The sequence below is a fragment of the Larus michahellis genome, chromosome 3 (assembly GCF_964199755.1).
Source record: "Larus michahellis chromosome 3, bLarMic1.1, whole genome shotgun sequence".
Lineage (NCBI taxonomy): Eukaryota > Metazoa > Chordata > Aves > Charadriiformes > Laridae > Larus > Larus michahellis.
In genome coordinates, this window is record NC_133898.1 from 41,424,965 (window position 1) to 41,451,568 (window position 26,604).

Consider the following 26,604-nt stretch of genomic DNA (forward strand, 5'->3'; position numbering starts at 1 on the left):
ATTGATTCTGATTCTAAATTTCTTTATAGTTAAGATAGAGAGAACATACCAATATACGACTTTGGTGCAAATGAGTTTTGTAACTTGTCTGTTATTTTAAAAATACACAGACGTGCTATTAGTTCAGGATAAGTAGTTTTAGGGTTAACTTAGCAGAAATTTAAACAAACTGTTGAAATTATATTCTTGAACAGCTTTTGAGTGCTTTTTATTTTTGATAATAAAACAATATTTAATTGTTAGTATAGACATAGATATTATTGGAACATGTTTTATACATTTATGAGAAAAATTCCTGATGTAAGGCAGCACTTGGACATCCAGTGCTCCTTCATGAATGTTACTACTGCTCAGTACATTTACAGTACCTTTTGGAGTGATTTGATTGGTTTGATCTTGGGAGACCAAATGGTTTACTGCAGTACAGAAATTAAGCATCTTTCCATGGACAAACCATCACTGGAAGGGCATCAATGCAATAAAATCAGGAAGAAACACAGCCTGTTTGCACATAGTGAAGAAGAATGTGAGGAAGGAAGTCCGGGGGAAAAAGAAGGGACTAAATATCTTGACATGAAATTGTACAAAGCTTGTTTCTATGACTTTAATCTCACCATAATTGGTATTTAGACACTGAACTGCTACTAAGTAAAATATTGTTTTTATAAATCGGATACTATAGTAAAACAATCTTGCAAAATCCGACTTACTGTTTTCCTGAACCAAGTAAAATTTTTGTGACAGACAAGTTAAATACAATTTACTTTATTATCTGTCATTATGGTTAGGGTGGACAAAGTAGAGTTTGCAACTGCATTAGTAAACTTATGATTTTGCAAGGCTGTAGTAAACACTCCTGTGAAGTAATAAGAGAACAGAATCATAGAATGGTTTTATGAGAGAATACATATATTGGAATACACGTCTGTTAAACCTGCTTAAAAATAGCTGTATTATTTACTGGTCTAGGAAAAAACATAATGGACTATGGGTAAGACATTTTCCCATTCTTAATTAAACTTACAACAGGAAAAACTACCGAAGATATGTTTCAGCCTCAATCCTATATAAAACAGTCAAAACAGGGATGTGGGAAAATGATGGAGCAAAGCACAGGTAAGTGTCAAGAAGGGCATGGGTCTTCACCATATCTAGCTTCAGGAAGTAGGCCAGTGAATCCAGTTGCATTCATATTTTAATATAAGTATAACTTTTTGGATTATATAGTTCACGATACTACACTACTGCACAAATAAATTTAAAATAATCATGCTTTCATAAGAATATGCTGCACAAAGTACCTGATGCACAAATTTTAAAATATTCACAAATGTCAGCTATTGTTTTGGAAAAGTAAATATTCTAATAATCAGTGTGACTCAGTTGGCGGCATTCTTCAGCATCCCATGCAAGTAGCAGTGTGAGTTTATAAATGTGGGGTAAAATGTGTGTTCACAATTCTCAGTTGCTTCTGTCACTTTCTTTTCAAGAAATTCATTTCATGCTGGCTGATTAGTTACTGCTGAAAATAGGTGCTCATTAGTTTTTCTGTGGTAACGTTATAATGCAAGGTAGGATCCATTGTTGCATGTGCTGCTGTAGTGTATCTGATATAATTAGTGCCATTGTGAGCTATGCATAAACCATTTAATTTTTTGGTTTTTTTTTTCTGGTTAGGGCCCAACAGGTCAAAGCTGCAAGATATGCTTGCAAACTTGAGAGATGTTGACGATCTCCCTTCATTACAGCCATCCGTTGCACCTTCTTCTAGGCCGAGTAGCTCAAGGCTCATTGAACACGAGATAAACCGGACAGATGAAGGTAAGCATTAAAAATGTGCATACACTTTTGTAAAGGTTAGATGTTTATAGTTACTTCTGCTTAAAGATTATTCTCTAAAACTTTCCAGGCACTTTACTCATTCAGCATTAGGAGTTCTGTCTAAGTGCAATAAATGGCATCCCCATTCCTCCCCTCTGGTCACTATTAGTAAGGTCAAAACACTTACTGAGGTAAAGTGTTGTCTGAATACCTTTGAACATAAAGGAAAAAACTAATTTGGCACTGGTTGGCTTTGCAAGATGAAGATCTTAAGTTACTTGCTTTTGTTTGTGCTCTGGCCTGGCAGTGAAGTGGGGAACATGAACTCTCAAGGACATTTCTCCCTGTGAACGTAATTTTAAATGAATGTATATATATACGTATACACACACGCATACGTATGTGTTCTTTTTTTAAGTGAAAAGGTAGAGGCTCTGCAGGTAATCGCAAGTGGCTAGGAATAGCTTTTAAGTGTACATGGTGATTGTGTAGTGAATCATACAGAACAACTTACAGCTTGCCAGTGTTATTAATTTCCATGATGTGTTCCAAAAATTAAAAAAAATCTCATAGCAGCTCGTCCAAGTAGGGAAAACCACACACCTTTGTAATGAGGCATGTGGTTACCTTCATTAATATTATCTCTGAAAGATGCTAAATCTAAATCGTGTATTTGATTCAACATTTGAATTGCTGTAATATGCAGCATAATAAATAAATATATGAGCCTATATTAATTTGTAAGAGATAATATCATGTGCTCTTTATTTAAATGGTAAATATGTCTTTGGAAAAATGAGCAAAACACGGGTTGCACTTAGCAGTTTTTCAGTAAGTGTGAAAAAGTAGGTCGGCCAAGTTATAATTAAGATGCATAAAAAGCCCCGGCATGTGGCATAGTTACCAAAGAACTCAGTAGTTCTATTTCCTACATGCTTGGTGATTTTCTTTATGAAAGAAGGGGGTAACTTAGCAACACTTTGAGAAGTGGAGGAATTTTTCGTTGAATGTTTCCTTTACAACTTTTCTCACATGTACTGAGAGCCATATTAGCAGAGCTCTATTTTCATGTCCTTTCAAGAATGTGTTTTTTAATTCAGAGGCTCAGATGGACCTTCACAAAAACAAAAAAAGGCAGCTGATTGTCATCACTCTGAGTTCAGTATTAAAAAACTATCAGCTGTGTAGTCATTTTTTTATAAATCTGAGACTCTTTGATGGTTTTGGCATGCAATTTCTTAATTCTAGTTATTTTTTCAAATTTGGTGTCCTCTATGTATTGGGTGTTGAGTAGAATATTACATCATAAGTTCAAAAGAGAGAAAAAGAATGGTAGTTCAGACTTCAGGGTGAAGGAGGTAAGAGATGTTTGTGACTCAAAGGTAATAACTAAGAGACCTAACCAAAGGGCAGAGCTTGAAGGGCTTTTACTTGATTGTAAAAAGTCATAGGAAGCAAGCAGGACACTCTAGAGGTACGAATATGGAATGGATAGACCGTAGAAAGATTAGCTTACTTTATGCTGGGTGGACTGTAGAGGAATCAAATAGTGTCTGCACCTGATGCATTCGGAAAAGGGGGAAGCAGCCTGAACAGATCAGGGTGTTTTAACTTAGTGCTGTTAAACTAAATAAGACACTGAGAATGTGATGGTGTTTGCTTTTCTCTCTCCCTGGTAGCAACAGTATTTGCCAAGGTTTGTATTTACAATGGAGCTAAAAGGGGAAAAAAATGTAATTTACTGAAAAACCTTTGTAATTTGGGATAAAAGGTATATAAAATTGAGTGAAGTCTCTTGTGTCCAGAAGACAACACATTGTCATCTCTTCTGTCCACCTTTTGTGAGGTAGAGACTTGGAGAGCTATTGTACAGGGAAGTTGGTAAAGGCAGAGCTTCTTTCGAATTGTACCAATTGATGCAGAGCCTTATGTGACCTAAGTGTGTGAACTGCACTCCTCTTAGCCTTTGATCCCCCCGTTCCTAGTGAATCTGCCTATGGATGTGTTTGTTACAGTGACTGGAGCTCCTGTAGGCATGCTACAGTAGCTGTAAACTAGTGAGTTTGGATGCTGCCAGTAAAGACCTGGAATTCAGTGCTGACTCACCTGTTTGGTAGTTAAACTGTCTTTTTGGAACAGGCTGCCCAGTGAAGTAGTGGAATTGCCATCCCTGGAGGTATTTAAAAGACGGTAGACGTGGTGCTTAGGTACATGGTTTAGTGGTGGGTTTTGGCAGTGGTTAGGTTGATGGTTGGACTTGATGGTCTTAAAGGTCCCTTCCAGCCTAGATGATTCTGTGATTCTATGTTGAATACTCAGCTTCCAGTTGTATTGCTAGATTGGAGTGCACGTACACAGATCATTGTAGAGGTGCTTTTGGATGTGTGTGGATACAGTGTTAGGAAGGAAGAGTCCAGCTGCTCCCACCAGCTCTTCTTGTCTACATTTTTGCTACTTCTCCAGAGCCTATTTGCATATTTTATAGCAGAGTTGGGGAAGGGTCTGAGCTTTTTCTGTGTTACTTTTGCATTATATATGGGTGAATGGTAGTACACTCTTCCCACCTGTGGTTCTTTGAACTTACTGTCTGACAGTGAGTCATACGCACCCCAAGTGTAAGTATTATGTTCAGGGGATACTCTTTATTGGTAAGTCCAGTGATTATCTTTAGAATGGCTATTTTTTTTATGCAACATTTCATATCTTTTTGTCTGCAGCTACTTGAGAGATGTTTGGTATTTTGTAAGTGGAGAATATGCTTTCATTAGTCAATGTTGTATAAACCCATGTTTCAGGATTTTTTTTTTTTTGTTTTCTTGCAGTGGAAGCTTTAACATTCCCTCCTTCTTCAGGGAAATCTTTTATTATGGGAACAGATGAAGCCCTTGAAAATGAGCTGGGTCTTGGAGAGCTGGCAGGCCTTACAGTAGCCAATGAGGCGGATTCACTGACTTACGATGTAAGTGGTTATTAATGGTACCTCAAGGTCCTACTGTCTGCTTGCTGAAGGCAGGTGCAAGTTATGTGTGACTCAGCAGAAGGCATTTTCCTGTTAAAATTATGTTGCCAGAGGATGTCACAAATTTTTACCTGACAGATCGGTTCAAGTTCTCTGCAACCCCCTCTCCTTCTCTCATTTGCCTGACATGTCATTCAAATATTTGAAAGTAAATGTAATTAGTGATAGTGATACAGCTGGATAATTGTAACTCTAGTGATGCTGTGCAAAATTAGGAGTAGCGTGGCCAGCAGATTGAGGGAAGTTGATGTCCTCTCTACATGGGTCTGGTGAGGGCATATATCTGTGTGCCATTTTGGGCTCCTCCACTTCAAGAGGGTTGTGGAGAAACTGGAGAAAAACCAGTAGCATGTGACTGATAAGGAGATGTTGAGGGAACTAGTCTTGTTCAGTTGTTAGGAGGCTGAGGGGTGCTCAAATAGCAGCCTACAGGTGTTGGAAGGATGCTTACAAAGATGACAGAGCCAAACTTCTCCATAGTGCCAGGTGTTAACACAAGAGGAAATGGTAGCAAATTATGGCTTGAGAGATTCAGGTTGGACGTTAGGAGAAGTTGTTACGTAGGAGGTGGTACTGAAGCAAGTTACTCAGAGAAACTGGGGAATCCCTGTCCTGGGAAATGTTCAAGACTTGACTGGGGGAGAGCTGTGGCTTACTTTACCTGGTATGGGCAATGGTCTCATTTCAAATGGGAAGCTGGACCAGAGACTTCTTAGGAGGCTCTTGTGGCCAGCACTTCCATGGCTCTATGTGTAGCCTATGGCTTCTTTTTCTTTCACTTTTTGTGAAAAATCTTTCTTAAAATTGCTTCTTTGCAGTCATACACAATTTTTTTGTCTATATTTCTGATTTCTTGCAAAAAGATACTTCAGGTATGACTTTAATCATCTGCTTCTTTGTGAGCTATCAACTTCAGATTAATCTTGCTATTGCATTGTCCAGCTCTGTCAAGGTTGAGATGATTGTCATTACAGAGGTGATTTTTTTAGTATTGCATGTTGGGGAGGAATCATACCCTTTAGTAAATCTGACTCTTAAGTAATCACCATTTGGGATTTTACTATCACAAATCAAATCTGAGACTTCAGAAATAACCTGCAGGTCCTTATTTTGAAGTTCTACCCTTGTATGTACTTGTAAAACAATAAGTTACATAGTTAATAAAAGTTTACATGCATTTTGGGAGTGACACTGCAGAGATCTGCTCTTCTACTATAGCAAGTTTCTGAGCATGTGATATGTTGTGAATCATCAGGGTTGCAATGATACACAACTCTCTGCTAAAATTCAGTGTTTTGGCATTATCTCCTAATTTGGGCTCGGATCTTAATTTTTTTGCTAATCTTCCCTGACTTTGTCTCCAGAAAAGGATAAGATGGCATACAAATTTCATTTCTTTTACAGTTACACCTAAAACTTTGATGCTGAATTTTTAAATTCAGAGTACATAACAAACGTAAACCATCTGTACAAGAGCTTAATACTTTCACTGCTTGACTTCATTGTTCCAAGTGTCTGTATAAACTATAGTGTTTGTCCATGTCTCCATATCCTGAACTAACAGCTTTCATTTATAGAGTCAAGCATTTCTTTATCCACCTCTATCCTTTTTTGCATGGTTGAGAATATTAACTTCTGTTTATTAACCTGTTAAATGCCTTTATGAAGTCCTGTGATCAGGAATTCAGTCATGCTTACCTCACCTCTTATCTTTTCTAGTGCTGTCGATTTAAAAAAAAAATAAATTGTTTACAGGGCTTTTTGCTCCTGTCACTGTGCTCTTTATTGAAGCAAAATGAAAGGCTAGTTTTTTCCATTTCAAATTTCACTGGAAGTTTAACTTATGAATAATACAATTTGTTTTTATTTTGGACTACTTAATGCCGCCTTCCACCTGCCAAATGTTAATCAGGTAGTGTTAGTGGAAACTTAGTATGCTTTTTTAAGTGTCAATTTTGAATCATATGGAAAATGAAGTTGAAAGATTTCATGTGAATCGGTTATTACATGTATTTGCTCTCAAGAGCTTCAGACATTTCCTATTTTCAGTCCCTTTCTTCCCACTGACACTTTTGCTGGATTCTTTTCTTCTAAAACACGTCAGCAGTAGCCTACCTCGCTTCATGGTTTAAGTTTTTTACATGTTGCTTTGGCTGTCTGTAACAATTAAAGAATGGTTTTCACTTGGTAATTGAGATTATTAATTCAGTACTTAAAAAAGAAAATTTTCCTTTTGTGGGTAAGTTTCTAGAATATCTAACAAGATGAAATTTCCCAGATTGCTAGCCAGTGCTCTCTAAATGTTATCTTTTCATTTTATTTCCTTTACACATCGCTGTCTTAACAAATGTTCACTAATAACAAATGTTCACCCAGTCCTTTGATCATCTTGGTGGCCCTCCTCTGGACCTTCTCCTTTTTTGTATAGCAGGGACCAAAACTGAACACGTTATTCCAGGTGTGGCCTGACAAGTGCTGAGTGGAGTGGGATAATGACTCCTTTCTCTCTGCTGGTGATGTCCTTGTTGATGCAACCCGGCATCCTGTTGGCTTGCTTTGTTGCAGCAGCACACTGTTCACTTACATTGAGCTTGTTGTCCACCAGGACCCCCAGGTTCCTTTCCACGGAGCTGCTCCCCAGCCAGTGCTGTGCTCCTAGATTATATTTTCCCAGGTGCAAGACCTTACACTTGTTCATAAGGTTCTTGTTAACCCACTCTTCCAACCTATCCAGGCTTTCCTGCAGGGTGGCGCTCCCTTCCGAAGTGTCCATTTCTCCAGTCAGTTTGATATCATCAGCAAACTTCATCAGGGTATACTTGATCCCATCATCCAGATCACATATGAAGATATTAAACAGCATTGGGCCCAATATCGATCCCTGGGGAACCCCACTTGTGACGGGTTGCCAGTTGGAAAAGGAGCCGCTTACCACCACCCTCTGGGTGTAGCCTGTCAACCAGTTCCCCACTCACTGCACAGACCACTTGTCTAATCATCTTAGACTCCTTTGGAAGGACATGTTTGAATGAATGAGGAGCATTGTGTCACAACAACCCCATGCAACACTAAAGGATTGGGAAAGGGTGGCTGGAGAGCTGCCTGGCAGAGAAGGACTTGGGGATGTTTGACCTCAGGCTGAATATGAGCCAGCAGTGTGCCCAGGTGGCCAAGAATGCCAATGGCATCCTGGCTTGTATCAGAAATAGTGTGGCCAGCAGGACTAGGGAAGTGATCCTCCCCCTGTACTTGGCACTGGTGAGGCTGCACCTCAAAGACTATGTCCAGTTTTGAGCCCCTCACTACAAGACAGACATTGAGGTGTTGGAGCATGTCCAGAGAAGGGCAGTGAAGCTGGTGAGGGATCTGGAGCACAAGTCTACAAGGAGTGTCTGAGGGAGCTGGGGTTGTTTAGCCTGGAGAAAAGGAGGCTGAGGGGAGACCTTATCGCTCTCTACAACTACCTGAAAGGAGGTTGTAGCGAGGTGGGGGTCAGTCTCTTCTCCGAGGTAGCAGGTGATAGGACAAGAGGAAATGGCCTCAAGTTGTGCCAGGGGAGGTTTAGACTGGATATTAAGAAAAAGTTTTTCATAGGAAGGGTTGTCCTGCATTGTAACGGGCTGCCCAGGGAAGCTGTTGAGTCACCATCCCTGGAGGTATTTAAAAGACATGTAGCTGTGGTGCTGAGGGATGTGGTTTAGTAGTGGACTTGGCAGTGCTACATTAATGGATGGACTCGATCTTATAGGTCTTTTCCAGCCTAAACGATTCTATAATTCTGTGAGAACATTATCCTGCCAGAACTGGCGTGCACCGTTAGGCCATCTGAGGTGTCTGTGTGGCTTTTGCAGATGTGACACAGGGCCTGTGCTGCGGGTCTGGCAGCTGGAGGGCAGGCAGGGTTCCCTCCGTCACCTAATCAGCATTAGATGCCTGTGTTGAGGCAACCAAATTCCTCTCCAGATGTCTGTGAATACTCTGTATGTCTTGTACCCATTTTGCTGAGACGTTCTTGGCCAATCTCCAGAAAATCTGCCAGAGCTGCTAACTTTGCAGTCCTGCCCCATCCTTGCACCAGCTCCAGCGTTTGTCTGTTCCCTCATTGAGCCAACTCATCTCAGTAAACTGGCAAAGAAACTGAGCTGTCTCTCTGAGCAGACAGTACATAATTACTAAGAAATACGATGAAGCTAATGCTGCTGTTTTACAGCTCCTTTCTCATCGTTTAAAATCTATAGAACCTCTTAATTGAAGCATATTTTTTATTACTAAACCCAGAAGTAACAAAACTTAAGAAAAAACACTTTTGTTTTTATACCTTTTCCCCCTACACACACATTCCAGAATAAATTATAGATTCTTGAAGTGGCTCAAAATCATTGTCTTTTCTTTGCAGTTAATGAGACTAAAATATTTGTGATTATTTGTAGCTTTCGACATAATGAAATGATCAGTATTTGAATTACAATTGTTTGTTTTCCTGGTTTTCCATAACCATCAACAGCAGTGGTTTCGGGAAGGTGAATTTAACTATGACAGCGATAAAAGTCTGTTCAGCATTTTATGTCAACATTTGTTCAGAGGAGCAATATTGAATAACTGTTGTTTTTTAAGGGCTTTCTTTTTGGATCTGCTAAAAATGCATTTATTGCCAAATACTTGTGTCTGTATATACGATAGCTTATTGCTTGCCAGTTATATTCTTAGTGTATAGCCAAGTCCTTTTTTTGACTTTTTTTTTTTTTCTGGCAAGCTTTACTTGTCTTGCATTATTACAGAACTTGTGTTGCCTTAGGTGAGTAAGTTAGGGCTCCTTTCTGTGCTGCTAGACACTTCTCTGTTTCTTTTATGTCTTGACTTCAGAGATGCCATGTCAGTGGTCCTTCAGATATTCAGGGACTACAGCGTGGCTGAGTCAGGCCCAGTGTTAATGAATGAGCCAGTAGGTATGGATCAACTCTCAAATACCAAACTGAGTTCACAGCAATATCAGTTAGAAAGGTACTTTTTAGCTTTTAAATTGTGTAACTTAATAGATGTGTAGTATTTCAGATTTGCACAAAGTATATTAGTGTGGATGCGACATTACTTGTTGCCTTTGTGGAATACATCTACCTTTGTTCTCATTTTGAATTGTCTGATCAGTGTTAAATGGACCGTTGCTCAAGAGCAGGTTGTTATGAAAAGTGGGCGAGGTGATTTGACATCTTCTGAAAATGCTAAACTAAATTTCTTCCTTTCCTTGTGCCCCTGGTACTTTCCAGATTAATTACAAGTTTGGCTTTTTTTTTTTTATTAGATAGCAAACAATAAGGATGCATTGAGAAAGACTTGGAACCCCAAATTCACATTAAGAAGTCACTTTGATGGAATAAGAGGTCTTGCTTTTCATCCGGTTGAACCAGTCTTAATAACAGCTTCAGAGGACCATACGTTAAAAATGTGGAATTTACAAAAAACAGCCCCAGCAAAAAAGTAAGATTTTTTTTTTCTTTGTTTCAAAAAACATTTTCACGCATAAAGGAAAAAAAAATAATTGTAGATGCCACTTCACTGGATGGCCCTTGGAGTTCATGGAAATTGTTCATTGAATTTAAAAGCAGGAAAACAAGGTCTTAGAGAAGGATGGAGACTTTTAAAGAGTGCCAGAAGAAATCCATGCGTGTTTGTGAATGTGTTTTGTTTGTGAAAATGAAAACCGTTCACTTTTTTATATTTTCCTTTTAGATAACACAGTAAATTAATTTACTAGTTAAACTATTTGGATGTGGCCTGTTAGTGTGCTTGCATGTGTATATAAATGTATAAAAATGCATTTTTATATATGCATATGTATGTATACACGTATATGCATATACATGTGTACAGCCTTAAAATTTGACAGAGATGTTGCTAGGTTCCTTTGTACGTTATCTCATGTGTGTTGCTGGGGATTTGCAGAAATAAGAGCAAATTCTTAGCGGGGCTAATATTCTAAGGGAGTACATCATACCCTTTAGGAGGACTGGGCAAAGCATGCGGTCTTCCTTCAGTCTGTGACCAGCACCTGATTGGTAAAGTCCAGAGCAGCAATTTTTTAAGTTGTTTGTAACTGTGTTACGGCATTGGTATAAAAACAAGGTGTCATAAGCTCCTCTCCTCTGGTAGGGATTGGGAACACTTAATGATATATTCCATGTGATACTGATGGCCCTCCACTCTTTCCCCGCCATTGGTGTACCTCCCTACTGGTTTGATTGGTGTGTGAGAGTTGATGGGCTCTCTACACTGAAGGTCTTAAAAAAAAAAAAAAACAAAAAAAAAAACAAAAAAAAAAACAAAAACCAAACCAACCAACCAAATCTTACCATATTTTGAAAGAATGTAAAGAATTTCTAGACATATGAAAAATCATGTTGGGAGAGGAAGTGGTGGGACAAACAATTCAAAAGATGTAGCAGTGTTTTTAAGAATTTAGCAAGTCTGGCACAGTTTTGTGAAGCAGTGTGTAAGATCATATACACATTAACATTTTCTTGTACTTCGTTTAGGAGCGCTTCTCTTGATGTAGAGCCAATATATACGTTCAGAGCACATAAGTGAGTATTTCCCAAGAAACGTTGTCATATTTTGAGAAACACGTGATTTTTAAGAAGACACAGAATTTCTTTAAAAAGTAATTTCCACCTTGTCAGCTAGTGATTTCATGTGATGTTTTTAGTTCCCATGTTATTTAAAATATCTGCATGTGTTTATCTCCTTTCTGCATAATTATATATGTCTGGAGCTAGGTACCCCACAGTTTTAAAAAGAAAAAAATCTACAAATTATACAGTTCAAATTTGATTAGGTGTTCTGTTCATCATTGCAGCTCTTGCCTTTTTGTCAGATGTGTGCATCTGTAGAATGAAGCTGTTTGCAGTGAATTAAAATCTGCTGAATCAGTTTCATGAAAGAGCCTTAGATCTTTAAAAAAGGGAAAAAAGCTGTTTATGCAAAGTAACAAAGCCTATAGTTTAAAAATGTGACACTTCTCATATATCCTGTCTATAATGATTAAATTGTTCTGATTGTAGTACCAAATACCGTGGAGGTGTTTTTGTGGGAAGCATTGTAGCATATGATCTGACTACGCAGAGGTTTGGTTGCAGTCTGTGCAGCCAGTGAATGGTATCTAACAGGGAAATTTTGAAGATTCCGTTGACACTGTTTTTCCCGTAATGGAAATGTTAATAGTCAACGTTTCTTGGGGGGGGTTCTTCCAGTGGACCAGTGCTCTGCGTGGTGATGAGCAGTAACGGTGAACAGTGTTACAGTGGGGGAACGGATGGCCTCATCCATGGCTGGAGTACAACCAATCCCAACATCGACCCCTATGACTCTTACGGTACGTTGCTGTCACACACACCAGTGAACTCACGTGTTTCGTGACATTAGCGTTATGTGGCTACAGTGGTACAATTTGTGGGTAATGCTTCTCTGAAAATTTAAAAGAGAAAATTGAATGTTGGGTTCAATTATTGCAAGTAAATTTTTGTTTTAATACTGATGCTGGTTGATGAGGAGATAAGATTTGTCCTTTTCTTAAAAAAGGCCTTGATCTCATCACAGTTTTGAGAAACAGCTAGGTTGAAAAAGTACAGGACTAAACCTGATACTTGGCAAGTACAGAAAATGTGTATTTTAATGTTATCTTTTCCACAAATGTCTGTGCGCTTGAGAGGAAAAAGAGGTTGTATAGTCTGAGACCAAAGCTGTTAATGTTGTCTGCAGACAGTTTAAAAGGCCCAGTTCAGTAAGATTTACCAGATGTGAATGGATGACAGCCTTGTGTCTGTGTTTTTTGAAACATTTTTCATTTCTCGTAGCTTCAGATGCAGTTTGCCAAAAAGCTGGCTTTTGGAAAAAAGGGACTGATGTGCCATTAATTAATGGTTGTTTGAGGGTGAATTTTAATACCAAAGTGTGTTTTGCCAACTTTGATGCTGTCCCTTCTGCTGAAACATTGCTTTGTTCCATTAGTTGTAAACTGGATGACTGAATGCTGCATATGCTGATTAAATTCAAGCATCTTCGTACGAGAATAATTGAGACTTCTGTATTGATGTGACGTGATTAGTCTTGGGTTGTGTTTTTTTTTTTTTATGGATTACTATCTTATTAAGGTTGGTCCATAAACACAGACCAAGATACAACTGTTGAACTTAATTCAAATTTTGTTTTGAAATATGGTTTGTTCTGTTTTGTTCACAGATCCTTCTGTTCTAAGAGGTGCTTTTGTAGGCCATACAGATGCAGTGTGGGGTCTGGTTTACAGTGGAGCACACCAGCGTTTGCTGTCCTGTTCAGCAGACGGTACTATACGTCTATGGAAAGCTACAGAAATTGCTCCAGCTCTCAATATATTTAATGATAATCAAGGTATAGAAAATTGCCCTACCCTAAAGTTCACAAGCATCACTGTTCAGACTACCATGGTTTTGGCTACCAAACAGAAATCTTTCTCATTTGCTTTGCTGTATTTTATATCTTTATGAATGTTTTTGGGAAGAGTAAATTTTGGGTCCTTTCTGCTTTGACACCAGCTGAATTAGATGCCTACACGCAGGGGGACAGTCACATACATCTAAAAGCCAACTGCTGCAGATGAATCTTAGGTTTAGAGAGAGGTAATGGTATTCCTGCATATCTAGATCCATGGACATTAGGTTGCTTAACATTTGGTGTCTCCCTCTCTACCTCTTCCTCCTCCTCCTCCTGGCATCTGTTGCAACCGGGGTTGTTCTTTCACATAGCAGGTGATGAGCAGGACATTTGAGGAGAAAAATTCTACAGGATATTTCCTATACCCAAGCTCTGCTGATTTGGCCTTCTGTCCTGTAATGTTCAGATAGCTACGCTGTAAGGAGATCAGATGTATATATACCATAGTAGGCAGGCTGGACGAAGTTTTAGAATATGAGTTTATAATGCGTTTATGTAACTTTCCACACTGCACCTGGTGAGTTGTGGGGTTTTTTTAAGGTCTGAATTTGCCCAGGTTAATGATAATGGTTAATCATCTGTCATGTAAGTGGTTTTACCACTTCAGTTTCATGTCCTTTTACTTGATGCAATGGAGGTTTATTTGAGGTTTGCTCTTACAGTTAATAGGAAGGAAAAGGGGACAGGGAATTCCTACTTTCTTAATTTCAAAGTAGATTTCTGTCCAGCCTCTGTTCCAGATTCATCATCGTAGTAAAGAATGTTGATAAGCATATCAGAAAAATAGGATTAAAGTAGTTAATACTAGTTAATAGTGAATATTAGTAATAATTAATATTAAAATACAGGCCAATGTATTTAGATTGGCATAATGTAGATTTAAAAAATGTAACTAACTTCCTTTCATAATCATGGCCCTTTTGATATTAAAGTGCCTACTGGTTGCGTTTTTTTGTTTGTTTTTTTGTTTTCTTTACACCAACTAAATCTTCTGAAAATGTACTCTACATTGTTTTCTAGAAATGGGAATTCCTTCGTCAGTAGATCTTGTAAGCAGTGATCCAAGCCTCATGGTAGCATCATTTAACAGTGGACACACTAGCATTTTTAACATGGAGACACGGCAACGAATTCTTACCCTGGAGTCCAGTGTGGATACTAGTATGTATCAAAAAACCAACCAAACAAAAAACGGTTGTTTAAAATCATACTGTTGATAACCTTTTTGGTGTTTCCAACAATTAGACAGTGTCATAATAAATTATAGCATGAATTATGTTACAAGCTGTGTTTTGAGACGTAGTAGTGATTACTACTACAATGGACCTTGTGGGTATTTTAGTAGCAGAGAGTGCACATACTTTTCAAAGAAGGTAGAAGAAATAAGCCCACACTATCTGGATTACTCTTCAAGGAACAGTAACACAAGGAAAAGCATAGATTTCTTTAATACAGTCCAGTGATCTTTGCGGCTTCAAGATTTCCATTCTCTTGTCCGTCCAAAATTGCAAGATAGAGGTAATATCAGGAAAATCTGAAGTTGAATTTATTAAAAATTTGGGAGAGTGCGTGTGGATTCTTTTTTTTTATTTTTTCACAGCGGTATCCCTTTTCTAAATTTTATATACACTCTTGGCTCACTTCACTTGGGCTTGAGTTGAAGTTTTCACTGTAGAAGAAAAGCAAAGTTCCAGTGGAATAGTATTCACAAGGCCTCATACAATGCCATGGATCGTGGTAGTGGCCAATATCAGAAGTTTTGGAGGAAACTGCAAGGACCCTACTATCAGCAAATGATTTTGCCCTGGCGTTAGGAAAGAGACCAGAATGACCTGAAGCATGAGGTTTCATATTCAGGCCAAAATGGTAAACTGATAACAATATAAATATTCAGTCTTTTTTAAAATTTTTCATAATTTTTTCCCTAAAAGCTTTATGTCACCAAATTCTACCATTTAATTATATTTTTTTAAAGGGAGTAAGCCCTTCTTGTTGGCTTTGCTTGTCTGTTTTAAAATAGTTAAATGACTGACATTTTGTAAGAGGGAATGGAAAGTGCAATCTCCCTTCTTTATATTGTTCCTTACTGTGCAGGATTTCTTTTTTTTAACTGACATCTTTGTTCCTTTCTGAAAAAACTGTCCGAAATCAGTTATCTCTGTTCAGTGGAAGTTGCCTTTATTCTTTTTTTTTTTTTCTTTATTTTCTGTTTTTTCACCACCTCCTCCTTGCTGTAGTTCAGCAATATTCCTTTAAGAAAATGAGACTGCGGTATGACAACCAGCGGTCCCTGTTTAGTATCTCGAGTTATATAACAGTACTACAAAGCCTACGTGTATTAAACAAATAAATAAATTATTTCTACAAGAACTAGGCAAGAGTAAAAGGAATCACCTGAAATGCCCTGCCACCACCACTCTACTTGGCATTTTAAAACTGTGAAGATAGCTGACTGTGATGCAGTCTCATGTGCTTTTAGTAGTTTTAGGGGGGAGTATTAACATGAATGCATTTGTGGTTTTTTCCTTAATTTACACTTACATAATTTTTAAGTGTCCTGTGGATGGTGACACTACTTGAAGGTTCAGATTTTTATAGGAGTCTTTACCACCTTAGTAGCAAATGGTCCTATGGTAGTATTCCATTTTGTTTATTTCAGTAAGAATTTTGATTAGATGATGTGAGTGTTATTTGGCAGCAGTTTAACTAAATACAGTCAGCTCCCACATGAAAGAAGATAACTGTATTTTGATGTTCTGTGGAGGTTTTGTGGTAATCTATGTCTCTTAAGACCACTGTTGCACTAGTCTGTGCATCACAGCAATGACTGGATTCCTAATCAGAAAAACTCCTATGCTATTTGTGTGTTTGTATATATATATATATACACACACACATATATACACACACACACACATATATGATATTTCAAGATTCTTGAAGGCTAGGAAAATGGCTCTCCTATGAATAATTTAGCATGATTTCCTTCAATAAGAATTTTATCAAATAATAGGTGGGTTTTGCTCTGTGAGGGTATGGGATCTTGTTTGTTTGGAAACGTACTGCACCGCAGTGTTAGTTTTCCTGTACTGTCTGTATGTTATGAAGAAAGTTTGGCTTGACAAGAGGAGGAATGTGTAGGTGGGGGAGTACAAAAAGGGTATTTTAACTCCGTTTTTGGCTTCACATTCTTGCATCATGCGCCCATCTAAAACCGTGGCCAAAAGTTGGACCTTGTTTGTTTGTATTTGCACCCATACATGTGGTATATGCATGCCTCTGTGTGTGTGTAATTTGGAAAGTATTTTAGAGTAAACCACATTACATAAGGTACTAGCTGAGAGTTTCGTTATATAAGGATTGTCTTGCAAATAAGATTGATTACATATTTATTTCTTACTAGCAATCTTTCAAAGAACTTAGCGATTTATATGTATTCAAATGTGTGGGTTTTTCCTTAGCAGTCAGTTCCTCCTGTCAGATAAACAGAGTCATCAGCCATCCAACTCTTCCAATTAGTATCACTGCTCATGAAGACAGACACATCAAGTTTTACGACAACAATACAGGTACGTATCTTTTCAGCAGGTCCTAGTCATAGCAGCTGCATAACGTATAAATAGAATGTCATTATGTTTAATATGATTCACTGAAGTGCTGAGGGATGTCAAGAATTGGATATTGTCTGAAACAGAAATCGCTCATCACCAGTAGAGCCCAAAGATTGCCAGGCCACTTAAAACTTTATTGGCACAGCGATAAGGAGCCTGCATCATTCTCTGTCAGTTCTTTTAAAATGCCTTATGTATGGGGGTTATCAATATTTAACATAAAAGGAAGCTTTTTCAAAATCCTTATGTGCTTATGGTCATGTTTCTTCTGTTGTATTGTCTGTCTTATTTTGATCTGAGGACAGGAAGCTCTGGCCATCCTTTAGTGCTTCCAAGACCTCTGCCTGATGGCTTGGAGGTGGAAGTTTCCTTGTAGGCATCGTTCTAAATTTGCTCCACTGTATTTCTCCAAATCTCTCACTTCTGCAGAAACAGCTGGACAGCTTAGAATACTTTTTCTAATTTGTAGTGAGAGTTGCACTGAGATGTGCAATTTTCAAGTCTTTTTGGTTCTAAAGGACTTTTTGATAGAAATGATGGTATTAATCTGGTATTCTGACTGTGAATCTTGATAATCTTCAGTTTGTAAGTTTTCTGCTTCCAGGTCATACTGTCTTAAAAGTTAAATTGAGATCTTTCAATATTCTTGTTGATTGTAAGTTTACTACTCCCCAGATGTATGTTAAATAAGAAGAGGTGAAAGCCCAATGGAAGCTGAGGAAAAAGCTGAAAATAGCTGATTTGTTTGGTGATGTCGTTCTGTAACAAGTAGTAGAGGAAACTGCTGCTCATTTTTTTCTGTTTTATTATCTTCTGCAACAAAACCCCACACATGTGACCCATGATCTTATTTTTAACATTAAGTTATTACTGTAATTGTAATAAGCTGTAGTAGAACATAATGGCCTTAAGTTGTGCCAGGGGAGATTTAGATTAGATATTAAGAAAAATTTTTACACTGAAGGGGCTATCAAGCATTGGAACAGGCTGCTCAGGGAAGTGGTGGGATCGTCATCCCTGGAGGTATTTAAAAGATGGGTAGACTTAGTGCATAGCGATATGGTGTAGTGATGGCTTTTGTCAGAGTTAGGTTGATGGTTGGACTCGATGATCTGAAAGGTCCCTTCAAACCTAGGCAATTCTATGATTAATTCTCTCTGAGTTACTAAAATTATCCCATATTCTTATGTAGTTTGTATTCATTACTTATTAGTATACTCGGCCCCTGTCCTCATTCTCAGTCAAGATCTTATTCCTGAACTCGCTTAATTCAATTAAAGGGCAGATATTTAAAATTCACAGTGATTGCAGCTTCATGGTGGTTTTGCAGACATAAAACAAAGGTCTAACAAAGTTGGTGATATTGATACTGTGGCTCTGCTGAGGTTGTAAACATTAAAAGAATGACTTTTTTCATAATTTTAATGATTCAATCATGGGACAAGATCTTGTATTTATAATATGAGCTGTGGTAGAGTTTAAGCGGTGAATACAGATAACAAAGTGAATTGCGGAAAATAACCTAAGTAAATTTTTTTCTTTCAAAGGAAAACTGATCCACTCCATGGTAGCTCACTTAGATGCAGTTACAAGTTTAGCTGTTGATCCTAATGGATTGTATTTGATGTCTGGCAGTAAGTACATTCAGATTTCATTTTCTTTTTCTCATAATGGTGGCAGACATGAGAATTATAAAGAAAACTGTTTCCCCTTTCTTTAGGTCATGACTGTTCGATTCGCTTGTGGAATCTTGAAAGCAAGACCTGTATCCAAGAGTTTACTGCTCATCGCAAAAAATTTGATGAGTCCATTCATGATGTGGCATTCCACCCCTCCAAATGTTATATTGCCAGTGCAGGAGCAGATGCCCTGGCTAAAGTGTTTGTATGACAGAGTGCTTCCCTTTCAACTCTAGCTTTGTATATATTTAACCAGCTGCACAAAAGAGAAGAGGAGGGCATGAGTCTTCTTATCCTGCCCTGTAATTCAGAGAATGTTTGTAAGTGTTTAGTTTTGCAGGGTGCTGTTTTCTAAATTGACATTTGTTCTGGTTTTTGTGAGCTCAGCTGGTGCTGAGAGCTTGGAAACTCTCAGTTTCAAATAGTTAAAAAACAAAAGAAGTGCTTTTATTTCAGAGGGTATGAATTTTCGTCCAGGCAGGCCTTGGGTGAAACTAGGTCTATGTATTCTCTATTAATAAAATGGAGTACTGGAAAGAAGGGGTCTAATTGCATCAGGGAGTAGGAAAAGAGGGAAACTTCCTAGGATGCTTCTCATTGAGGAATCTTAATGTACTTAAAATTAAATCACCTGGAAAAAGTGTCAGTTCACATGCTCATTACTGTGTCATGTGAGAGGCACTTTGTCATCCCTTTGGTATTAATAAAGTAGATCTTATTCAGAGAGCAGTAGCAGATAGTTAATCTCAGCCACCTGGCTGCTAGCCTAAGAGAAATGCAATTAAAGGAAAGCAAATTACTAACATAAATTAAAATGCAGTAAAGTTTTTGTTACATCTTCTGTGTTATACAGTAAATATTTAGTTTGCAAAAAAATTTATATAATTTTTTTTAAAGACTGTATTAGCGTGTGGCTAGAAGCTGAGCCTTTAGTCTAGTCCCGATTAACAACAGACTGAAGCAGTCTGTATATACTGTAGTAGCAGATTTAACTTATTCAGATTTATAATGCTGTTTATTCTTGGAGATCTGGCACAAGAAATTATCACAAAGCTTTCCAAAGAAGCTGTCCTACAATTTAACTATCAAACATTCATCTCTGTTTTCTGTTCCTGCTAAAAAGGGTATCATTCTGGGCATTAAGGATAACAGCGAAATATTTCTTTTGAAGATTAAACCTATACCTGATGCTTTGTGTGAGCCCTACTACTGCAATAGGTGGGAACTGTACAAAGTTCCATCAACTTGAGAGATTCTGCTACTTCTAGAGGTATTTCCCAGCTTCATCATTTGTGGAACTTTTTAACTTGTCCACTTCACTGGGCGTATCATGCCACTGATTAGGTTATCTGAAGAATGAGTACTTGTAATTACTCAACAGATGTGCTTTGTTTATATATTCAAAGCTTCTCTGAATGACAACTTTTAATCTGATCTTTTAGTCTTCGTATTCCTTCTTAAAGGAAGGTGGGTGGATTCTTTTCTATTATGTGTCATCATCAGAGGTATTACTGCTCATAAGCCTGAAGCTGGTGTTTTCCTCTAATGGGAACAGAAGGCAGAATTTCTGCTGGAGATGATTTCTGGTGCTGATGTGAGTAGGAAAGAACCCAATGCAACTCTCCACATACCAGCCTGAGGTTAAGACTGGAAACTGATAAATAAATCTTTACCTTTAAACTGACACTTCTTAAAAAGGAATCTTTGAAAGATACCAACATAGGATTTGACTGTGTTGTTTTTAGAGTGGCATTTGGGGATGGGACCACATTTAAAGCTGATCTCACAGTTGAAATCGACTATATTATTTAGAATGAAAGGTTGACCTGTGCTGTTTGAGCCTGTGACACATTGTATTTACTGCTAAAATATCCTGGAATACATTTTATTGCTCAGAATATTCAGATATGTCACTTCATGATATTGATATGCAATATATTTCCATAGATAAGATTAGAACATTTACCATGAAACAGATGACTACAATAGTAATTCAGATTATTTAGTTTTTATAAAGTGTTTTGGTTATGATGGAAAGGGGGAAACTTGGCTGCAAAACTGAGCATTCAACTTTGTGAGAGTTCTGTGTATTTGACTCATTCTTTCAGTGTCGTTATTTTATTTCTTTTTGAAGAGGAAATTACAAAGATTTATTTGAAAAATTCTAAAAGTTATGTATATTATATATGTGTATATATATTGTAAACATGTATTAAATGTCTCTAGTAAGGGAAGACTCCATGGGTGCATTTTAATGTTTTAGTATTAAGAGTTCTCTTGAGTTTGTGTATACAAAGGATAATGGTGTGAGTATGAAATGAATGTTGTGCTTTTGCTTACACAATACAATATGTAGTTACAGTTGTTTAAATTGCTGTACATAAAACTAATAGGCCGGCATGCTTGTTTTTAAAGACTGTCATTCTGATTACAATTGGAATGTAAGAAGTGGCTGTTCAAATGTGAATTGAAAGATGCTTCCTTCTCACTGTTGAGCTCTTGCTCAAATGGAAAAGTGATTTTTTTTTTTTTTTTTTTAAAAGCTGGCAATAGCTAGAGGATGAGGTGCCTTTAAAAAAACAAAACAAAACAAATGTAGCCTTACAAAGAGGTTGTGGAGTATATATATTTTTGTGCTGGTCTTCATAATAGATGTCAATGTCTTTTTACTGTACTTGCTCACATACTTGTAGGACTGCAGGGTATTGTGCATGAGCCTGTCAGATCTTCTGAACATCATCGTAGGAGTTAGGGATGAAAAAATTATTTAGGTTATCTAGTCCATCTGCTTGCTAGAGCAGGGTTGTAGACTTGTGCATTTTAATATTGTCTTGGCCAGTGAGGTTTTATGTATGTTCTAAACAATTAGGATTCCATTTGAAGATTATTTCAATGATTACGTCTCACTGACAGGAGGATTTACATGATGTTTAGTAGTTCTTTTTTGTAACTTCATGCCAGTATTCTAAGCCATGTTTTGTGCCATTTTACATATTCTCATTGTCTTTGTAATTTGGACCCTGCATGCGCGCACTGGTTCTAGCTGTGTATTTCCATTTCTTTCCACTTTCTTCAAGCTATTTTTTTAGTCTGCTCTTTTTACACAACTTTTTCTTGTTTTCAGCTTTTTAGCTCAGTTCTCCATATCTTGGCGCCCACAACACCATTCCACTTGCATGATTTGTCGGACTTAGTCTGAAGGTCATCTGTTAAGTGTGGGTTTTGTTTGTTTGTGTCTTTCCTCTGTAACATGATGCTTTTGTGTAGGAAGACCAAACTTTTGGTCTTCTGGCTACTATCTTACAAATCCAGATCTTATTTCGGACAACTGTTTTAAATAACTCTGAGCATTGTTGCTTCTCACGTTTCTTCTTCATGTTATATTATTATGATTCTTTGCAGCTAGATACTTAATTCCTGTTTCATGATTATCTGGGGCTCTATAAGCTTTGAACTTCTGATCTCTGAGGGCACTAACTTATTTTTATTTTTTCCCTTTTATGTACAGTTCTTCCTGGTTCAATGTTATTGGTAACTTTCATGAATGTGATACATATAATCTATTGAAGATGTAAAAAAAACCCTGGACCTAAGTCTTATTCTTGCAAAAAAGAATTCTTGTGGCATTTTACCATTACTATTTTTCCCATATCTAATTTACATGGTACATTTTTTAATAGTTAACTCATATAATTTTTTGTGTATGTTAGCCTGTGCTACTGACTTTGGTTTCACTAACTAATTTCAGGGGAGAATTTTCAGTCCTGTACATTGAAAATTGGTCTGCTAGATTTAAATATTCTCATTTCTAATTTACTTCGCTGTACTGTTTGCTTTCACATATTTGATTCAGTTACCAAAATGCTTGCACAAAATTATTTGTAGTAGCCTGGAAGAAGCTCTAGATATAATTACATTGTGGAAAATATTGTCTTCACTCTTACAAAATGCTAGTGTCTGCATTTATTTTTGTGCCTCAAAGAGAAAACTTTTGACATACCATGTAAAAAATTTTATTACTTCTAAGAAAATCACCCGATGAATATTTAGGGATCTCATTCATCTTTATTTTGGTAAAATATGTTCTTTAGCAAGAAGCCTGTAGAACTATATGCCATGTACTGTAGGTTATTTTTTAGGCCATATGTTTTCAAATAACGTTCCGTTAAAGCAGTCCCATACGTAATGTGCTTGAGTAAGTGTGTGATGTTCACCGTACAGCTTTGTGATTAGGTCATACAACGCTATTTTGCAGTTGTGAATTTAAAGTAACCAGAAACTTGTCCTTTTGAATAAATGTGTAAGAGATAAAGGAGTTAATTACACCACCTTTTTCAGTACACCTGTTTGATCACGGATGTATCCCCTTTGCTCACGTTTTGCCAATGTAATTTTGGGGAGCAGCAATTCCCATAAACTGATGTGTCATTTGAGCAGTGTTTGATTGGCAGAAGTGTTAGTCCATCCCAAAGGAAACAAAACCCAAAAAGCGGAGGTAATCATCAGATAAGCAAGTTTTGGGGGGTTTTTTAATGCCTTTCAAGACATGTATTTGGAAGCGTTTGCAGGCTGTGGTTTGGCATTGTCTTTGCAGACTGTCCTAGGGAGCCTACTTGACACCTGTGTTAAATATCTAGTAAAACTAGTAAAACCTAGTAATGTGGGTTGAGTTAAGGGAAAAAATGCAGCCATTGTGGTTGTCCCTGTGCCTGTACAAGAGACTGTAGCAGTGTTCTTCCTGGAGCCCTCTTTGCTGAAGCATCTAACACAAGTAACTTCTGTAGTGTTGGAGTATCTGCAGATGAGATTATTTGTATTTTTACTTTGAAGATCTGTAGGCAGCGGTCATTTGGATTGTGTGCTGAACGGCAGGAGACCATGTGCTGGACTCCGTTGGGGATAGATAGTAGTTTAAATGGCCAGAACCAATGTACCCTCCATGTGACTGGTGCCATTGCAAGAGAATTTGGCTGGGAAGAAGCGTAGAGTTTAGAGTTTAGTAAAGTGTAGAGTTTATCACAAAGGAAAACATTAAAAGGTTATATTAAAAAGTTTGGAGAGGCTCTCCCGTAGTGATTCTTCAGATTTATTAATTCATCCATTGGTTGTACGTTGTATGAAAGATAAAATCTACTAAATAACCAGATTCCAAATGATGCACTCTTGTGTCAAAGCAGAAGGTGGAGATCGTTCAAATTTCAAAATTACGTCACTTTAGATGAGGGTGATAACAAGAGATTTGTAATAGCTTATTACTTAAACTCTAAAAACAGAACTTACTCTTCTGGTAACATAGTCTTCATGTTGGGGACCCAATTATGCGAAAATAAGTTCCTCAGACACTGTAGTGGGACTACTCTTTTGCTTCTGCATAAAGATTTATTTAAAAGCAAAATTGCATAAGACTTTGTCTAATGATGTTTGTCTGTTAGTATTGAACCAAAGCCATAAGATTTGGGAAGCAGAGTAGAATTTTAGGCTTGTTTCTCGTTTTTCTTGCCTTTTTTTTTTTTTACTTAAGTCATTATCTACATATTTAGTATCTATTACATACAGTGTCATCTGTATGACTCACTGCACATTAAATAGCCCATTCTATAGAAAGTACTCCTTCAGTACTTTCTCATACTAATGAGACGTGAATGGGACCGGTGATTCCAGGTAACTTGTGACTCAGCATGTATGTCTTTCAGTTTTCTAAGAAGTGAGCTGATAAGATTCATGAAAGTAATTGTGAAAACATGATGCTGTTTGTAATATAGCATCTAAAAGAATTCTGAAATTTGTGGCTGTTTAGTGGAAATTGTTTTGGACCACACTGTTAAGAATGAAGAAATCGGAATATGATAGTAAACCACTTTTGGTAAATTGGTTTGTATAAGATGGTATAATCTTTGACGTGATAATTAGAATTTTCTTGGGCATCTGCTGGTGGTGAGCATCGTAGGGGCACTAAATGGAGCCATTAGTATTGAGTGACAGAGGAAGCACAGATTTCCCTGGACAAACTACTCAAATGTTTCAGGAAGCTCTCTCTTTCCATAAGGACCTGAAGGCATTGAGAATATTTTATCTAATATTTAGTTGAAGATGGTTACAATAGGTGAACAGTCTTGACTCTTTCATCGTCAGTGTCTTTAAGCTTAAAGACAAACACCATTACTGAAACGAATGGCCTGTAAACTGCTAGTCAAAATCTCCGTAATTTTTCTACTGAGCAGCAGAGAAACTGATGAAAACCACAGCGTTAATCCATCCAGTTACACAGGGTGTGTTTTACAAGAAATAACCCATATTGTAAAAGGTAGTATTACATACGACAGAGCAAAGGAACAAACACCTGGGGAGTTGGGGGGTATGACTAGGATGACCTTTATGTAAATAGTCCTTGCTCAGGCAAGTGCTCTTGTTCGGCTGGTGGGACTAATCCCAGGAAGGAGGATGGTGGGAAATAAGACCTTTAAAATAATGTCTCTGCTTGTGCTAATGAACATACCTGTTGTGCAGGTTATCTATCCTTTTGATATCTGTTAATTATCTTCCCACTTAAGTTCTCCTTTAGGCTGTATTTTCTGAGAATCTTAAAATCTCATCTGCAGTGGAGGTTCGTTGCAGGGTAGATTCCATAAAAGACAATTGATTTTCTCTTAGAGTGTTTTTGAAAGGTGGTGGGGTTTCATCTTCAGCCCTGCCCCGCCACCACCACCACAAGGCTGATTTGTACCTCCTTATTGCCAATTCAGTTAATTCTACTGAGTTACCTCTTACCCTGTCTGCTGACTTAATTTTGCTGCGTTGTAGCCTGTCCTGAAAACTTATGAAGTGTTGTGTTATTTAAGAGTTTTTGAGAATCTGAATTCCGCTACAGAAGATGTAAATCCAGTTGAATAGTACAATTTGTGGGTCTCAACTGGTTCATTGTCAAGAGACATCTGCTGCTAGATGCCAAAATCCGAATTATGGCTGAGCCAAAAAGGCGTTTAATAATAATATATGCTTTCTAGCCCAGCTTTCTTCCTGGTTAAGTCTGGGTTGTGGTATTGTGTGTTAAACTAGTTTTGCCCTGCTCGTGCTGCCAAGCCACGCTGTGATCCTGGGAGTTCACACCCACCTTTAAACCATGCCTGCACGTGTGGTTTTTAAGCTGCTCCAAGCCTTGTGTTGACAGGGTCCTCAAGCCCGGTCTGCTCGCATTCCCTCAGTTTGAATTGCAGGCTCCCAAAATTACTTCCTTGCTATTCCAAGAAACCCTTGGTCCTCACACCAGAGTATTAGGCTGGGACTTTGAGAAAAGATTTTATGCAGCTGGATTTGTACTATTCTGAAAGGGAAGGGATAACTTGTTGCCAAATATTTTCATTATTTTTGGATTACTTACTAAAAGCAGCCAAAAACATTGTATAAGGGATAAATGATGGACTTCAAGTTCATATTTTTCCATTAAGAATTTATTTTTTTATTCTTCCTGTCATCAAGATATAGTGCTTTTTGAATGTAGCTTGTTTTCAGATGTCCGGCTCCTAGACTTGTTTCCTTGCAGTCAGACATTTACAAACACCCATAGATTTTGAAAGCTGTCTCATATGTGTTAGCACTGTTTCTGGAAATGCAAACTGAGCATGTTAGCTAATAATTTCTTGTACCTTTATAGCCCAAGCAGACTGAAAAGCAGTCTTGTGCTACTTTTTTCCTTGAATCATGCATCTGAAAAAACTTGTAGAAGAAAATCCATGATGAGAAGGCTATTGTTGCTGTAAGATTTTCTGGTGACATTTGTCAGCGTATCAACTACCTGCATTGTATTTTATTTAAATATCTTCAAGTGGTATCTTAAAAGAAACTGTCAGGTTAAAAAAGACAATTTTCTTTGCCTTATGGACCGTAATTTGGATTTGTTGTTCTTGTTTATTTTAATATATTTTTTTTTCTTGCTACAAGAATAACTGTTGAACTTAGAATTACCTAACAGTTCTGTTTTGGAGAAGACACCACAGGTGATAACCACTTAAAT

General features: G+C 37.5%; 1 protein-coding gene across 6 annotated transcripts in view; it reads left to right on the forward strand.

Moving 5' to 3' along the window:
• Window positions 1-20,822, forward strand: part of STRN (striatin) — a 66,084-nt gene extending 45,262 nt beyond the window's left edge. For 2 of the 6 annotated variants that reach the window (XM_074579906.1, XM_074579904.1), the window contains 11 exons: window positions 1,030-1,116; window positions 1,678-1,821; window positions 4,644-4,780; window positions 10,140-10,315; window positions 11,371-11,418; window positions 12,085-12,206; window positions 13,073-13,240; window positions 14,324-14,464; window positions 16,765-16,872; window positions 18,462-18,548; window positions 18,635-20,822. In XM_074579906.1, coding sequence (XP_074436007.1) covers window positions 1,030-1,116; window positions 1,678-1,821; window positions 4,644-4,780; window positions 10,140-10,315; window positions 11,371-11,418; window positions 12,085-12,206; window positions 13,073-13,240; window positions 14,324-14,464; window positions 16,765-16,872; window positions 18,462-18,548; window positions 18,635-18,804 — 1,388 coding nt within the window. In that variant the 3' untranslated portion in view covers window positions 18,805-20,822. The remainder of the gene's footprint in view (window positions 1-1,029; window positions 1,117-1,677; window positions 1,822-4,643; window positions 4,781-10,139; window positions 10,316-11,370; window positions 11,419-12,084; window positions 12,207-13,072; window positions 13,241-14,323; window positions 14,465-16,764; window positions 16,873-18,461; window positions 18,549-18,634) is intronic. The other 4 variants (XM_074579902.1, XM_074579905.1, XM_074579901.1 and 1 more) reach the window with 3 other exon arrangements.
• The last annotated feature ends 5,782 nt before the right edge of the window (window positions 20,823-26,604 follow it).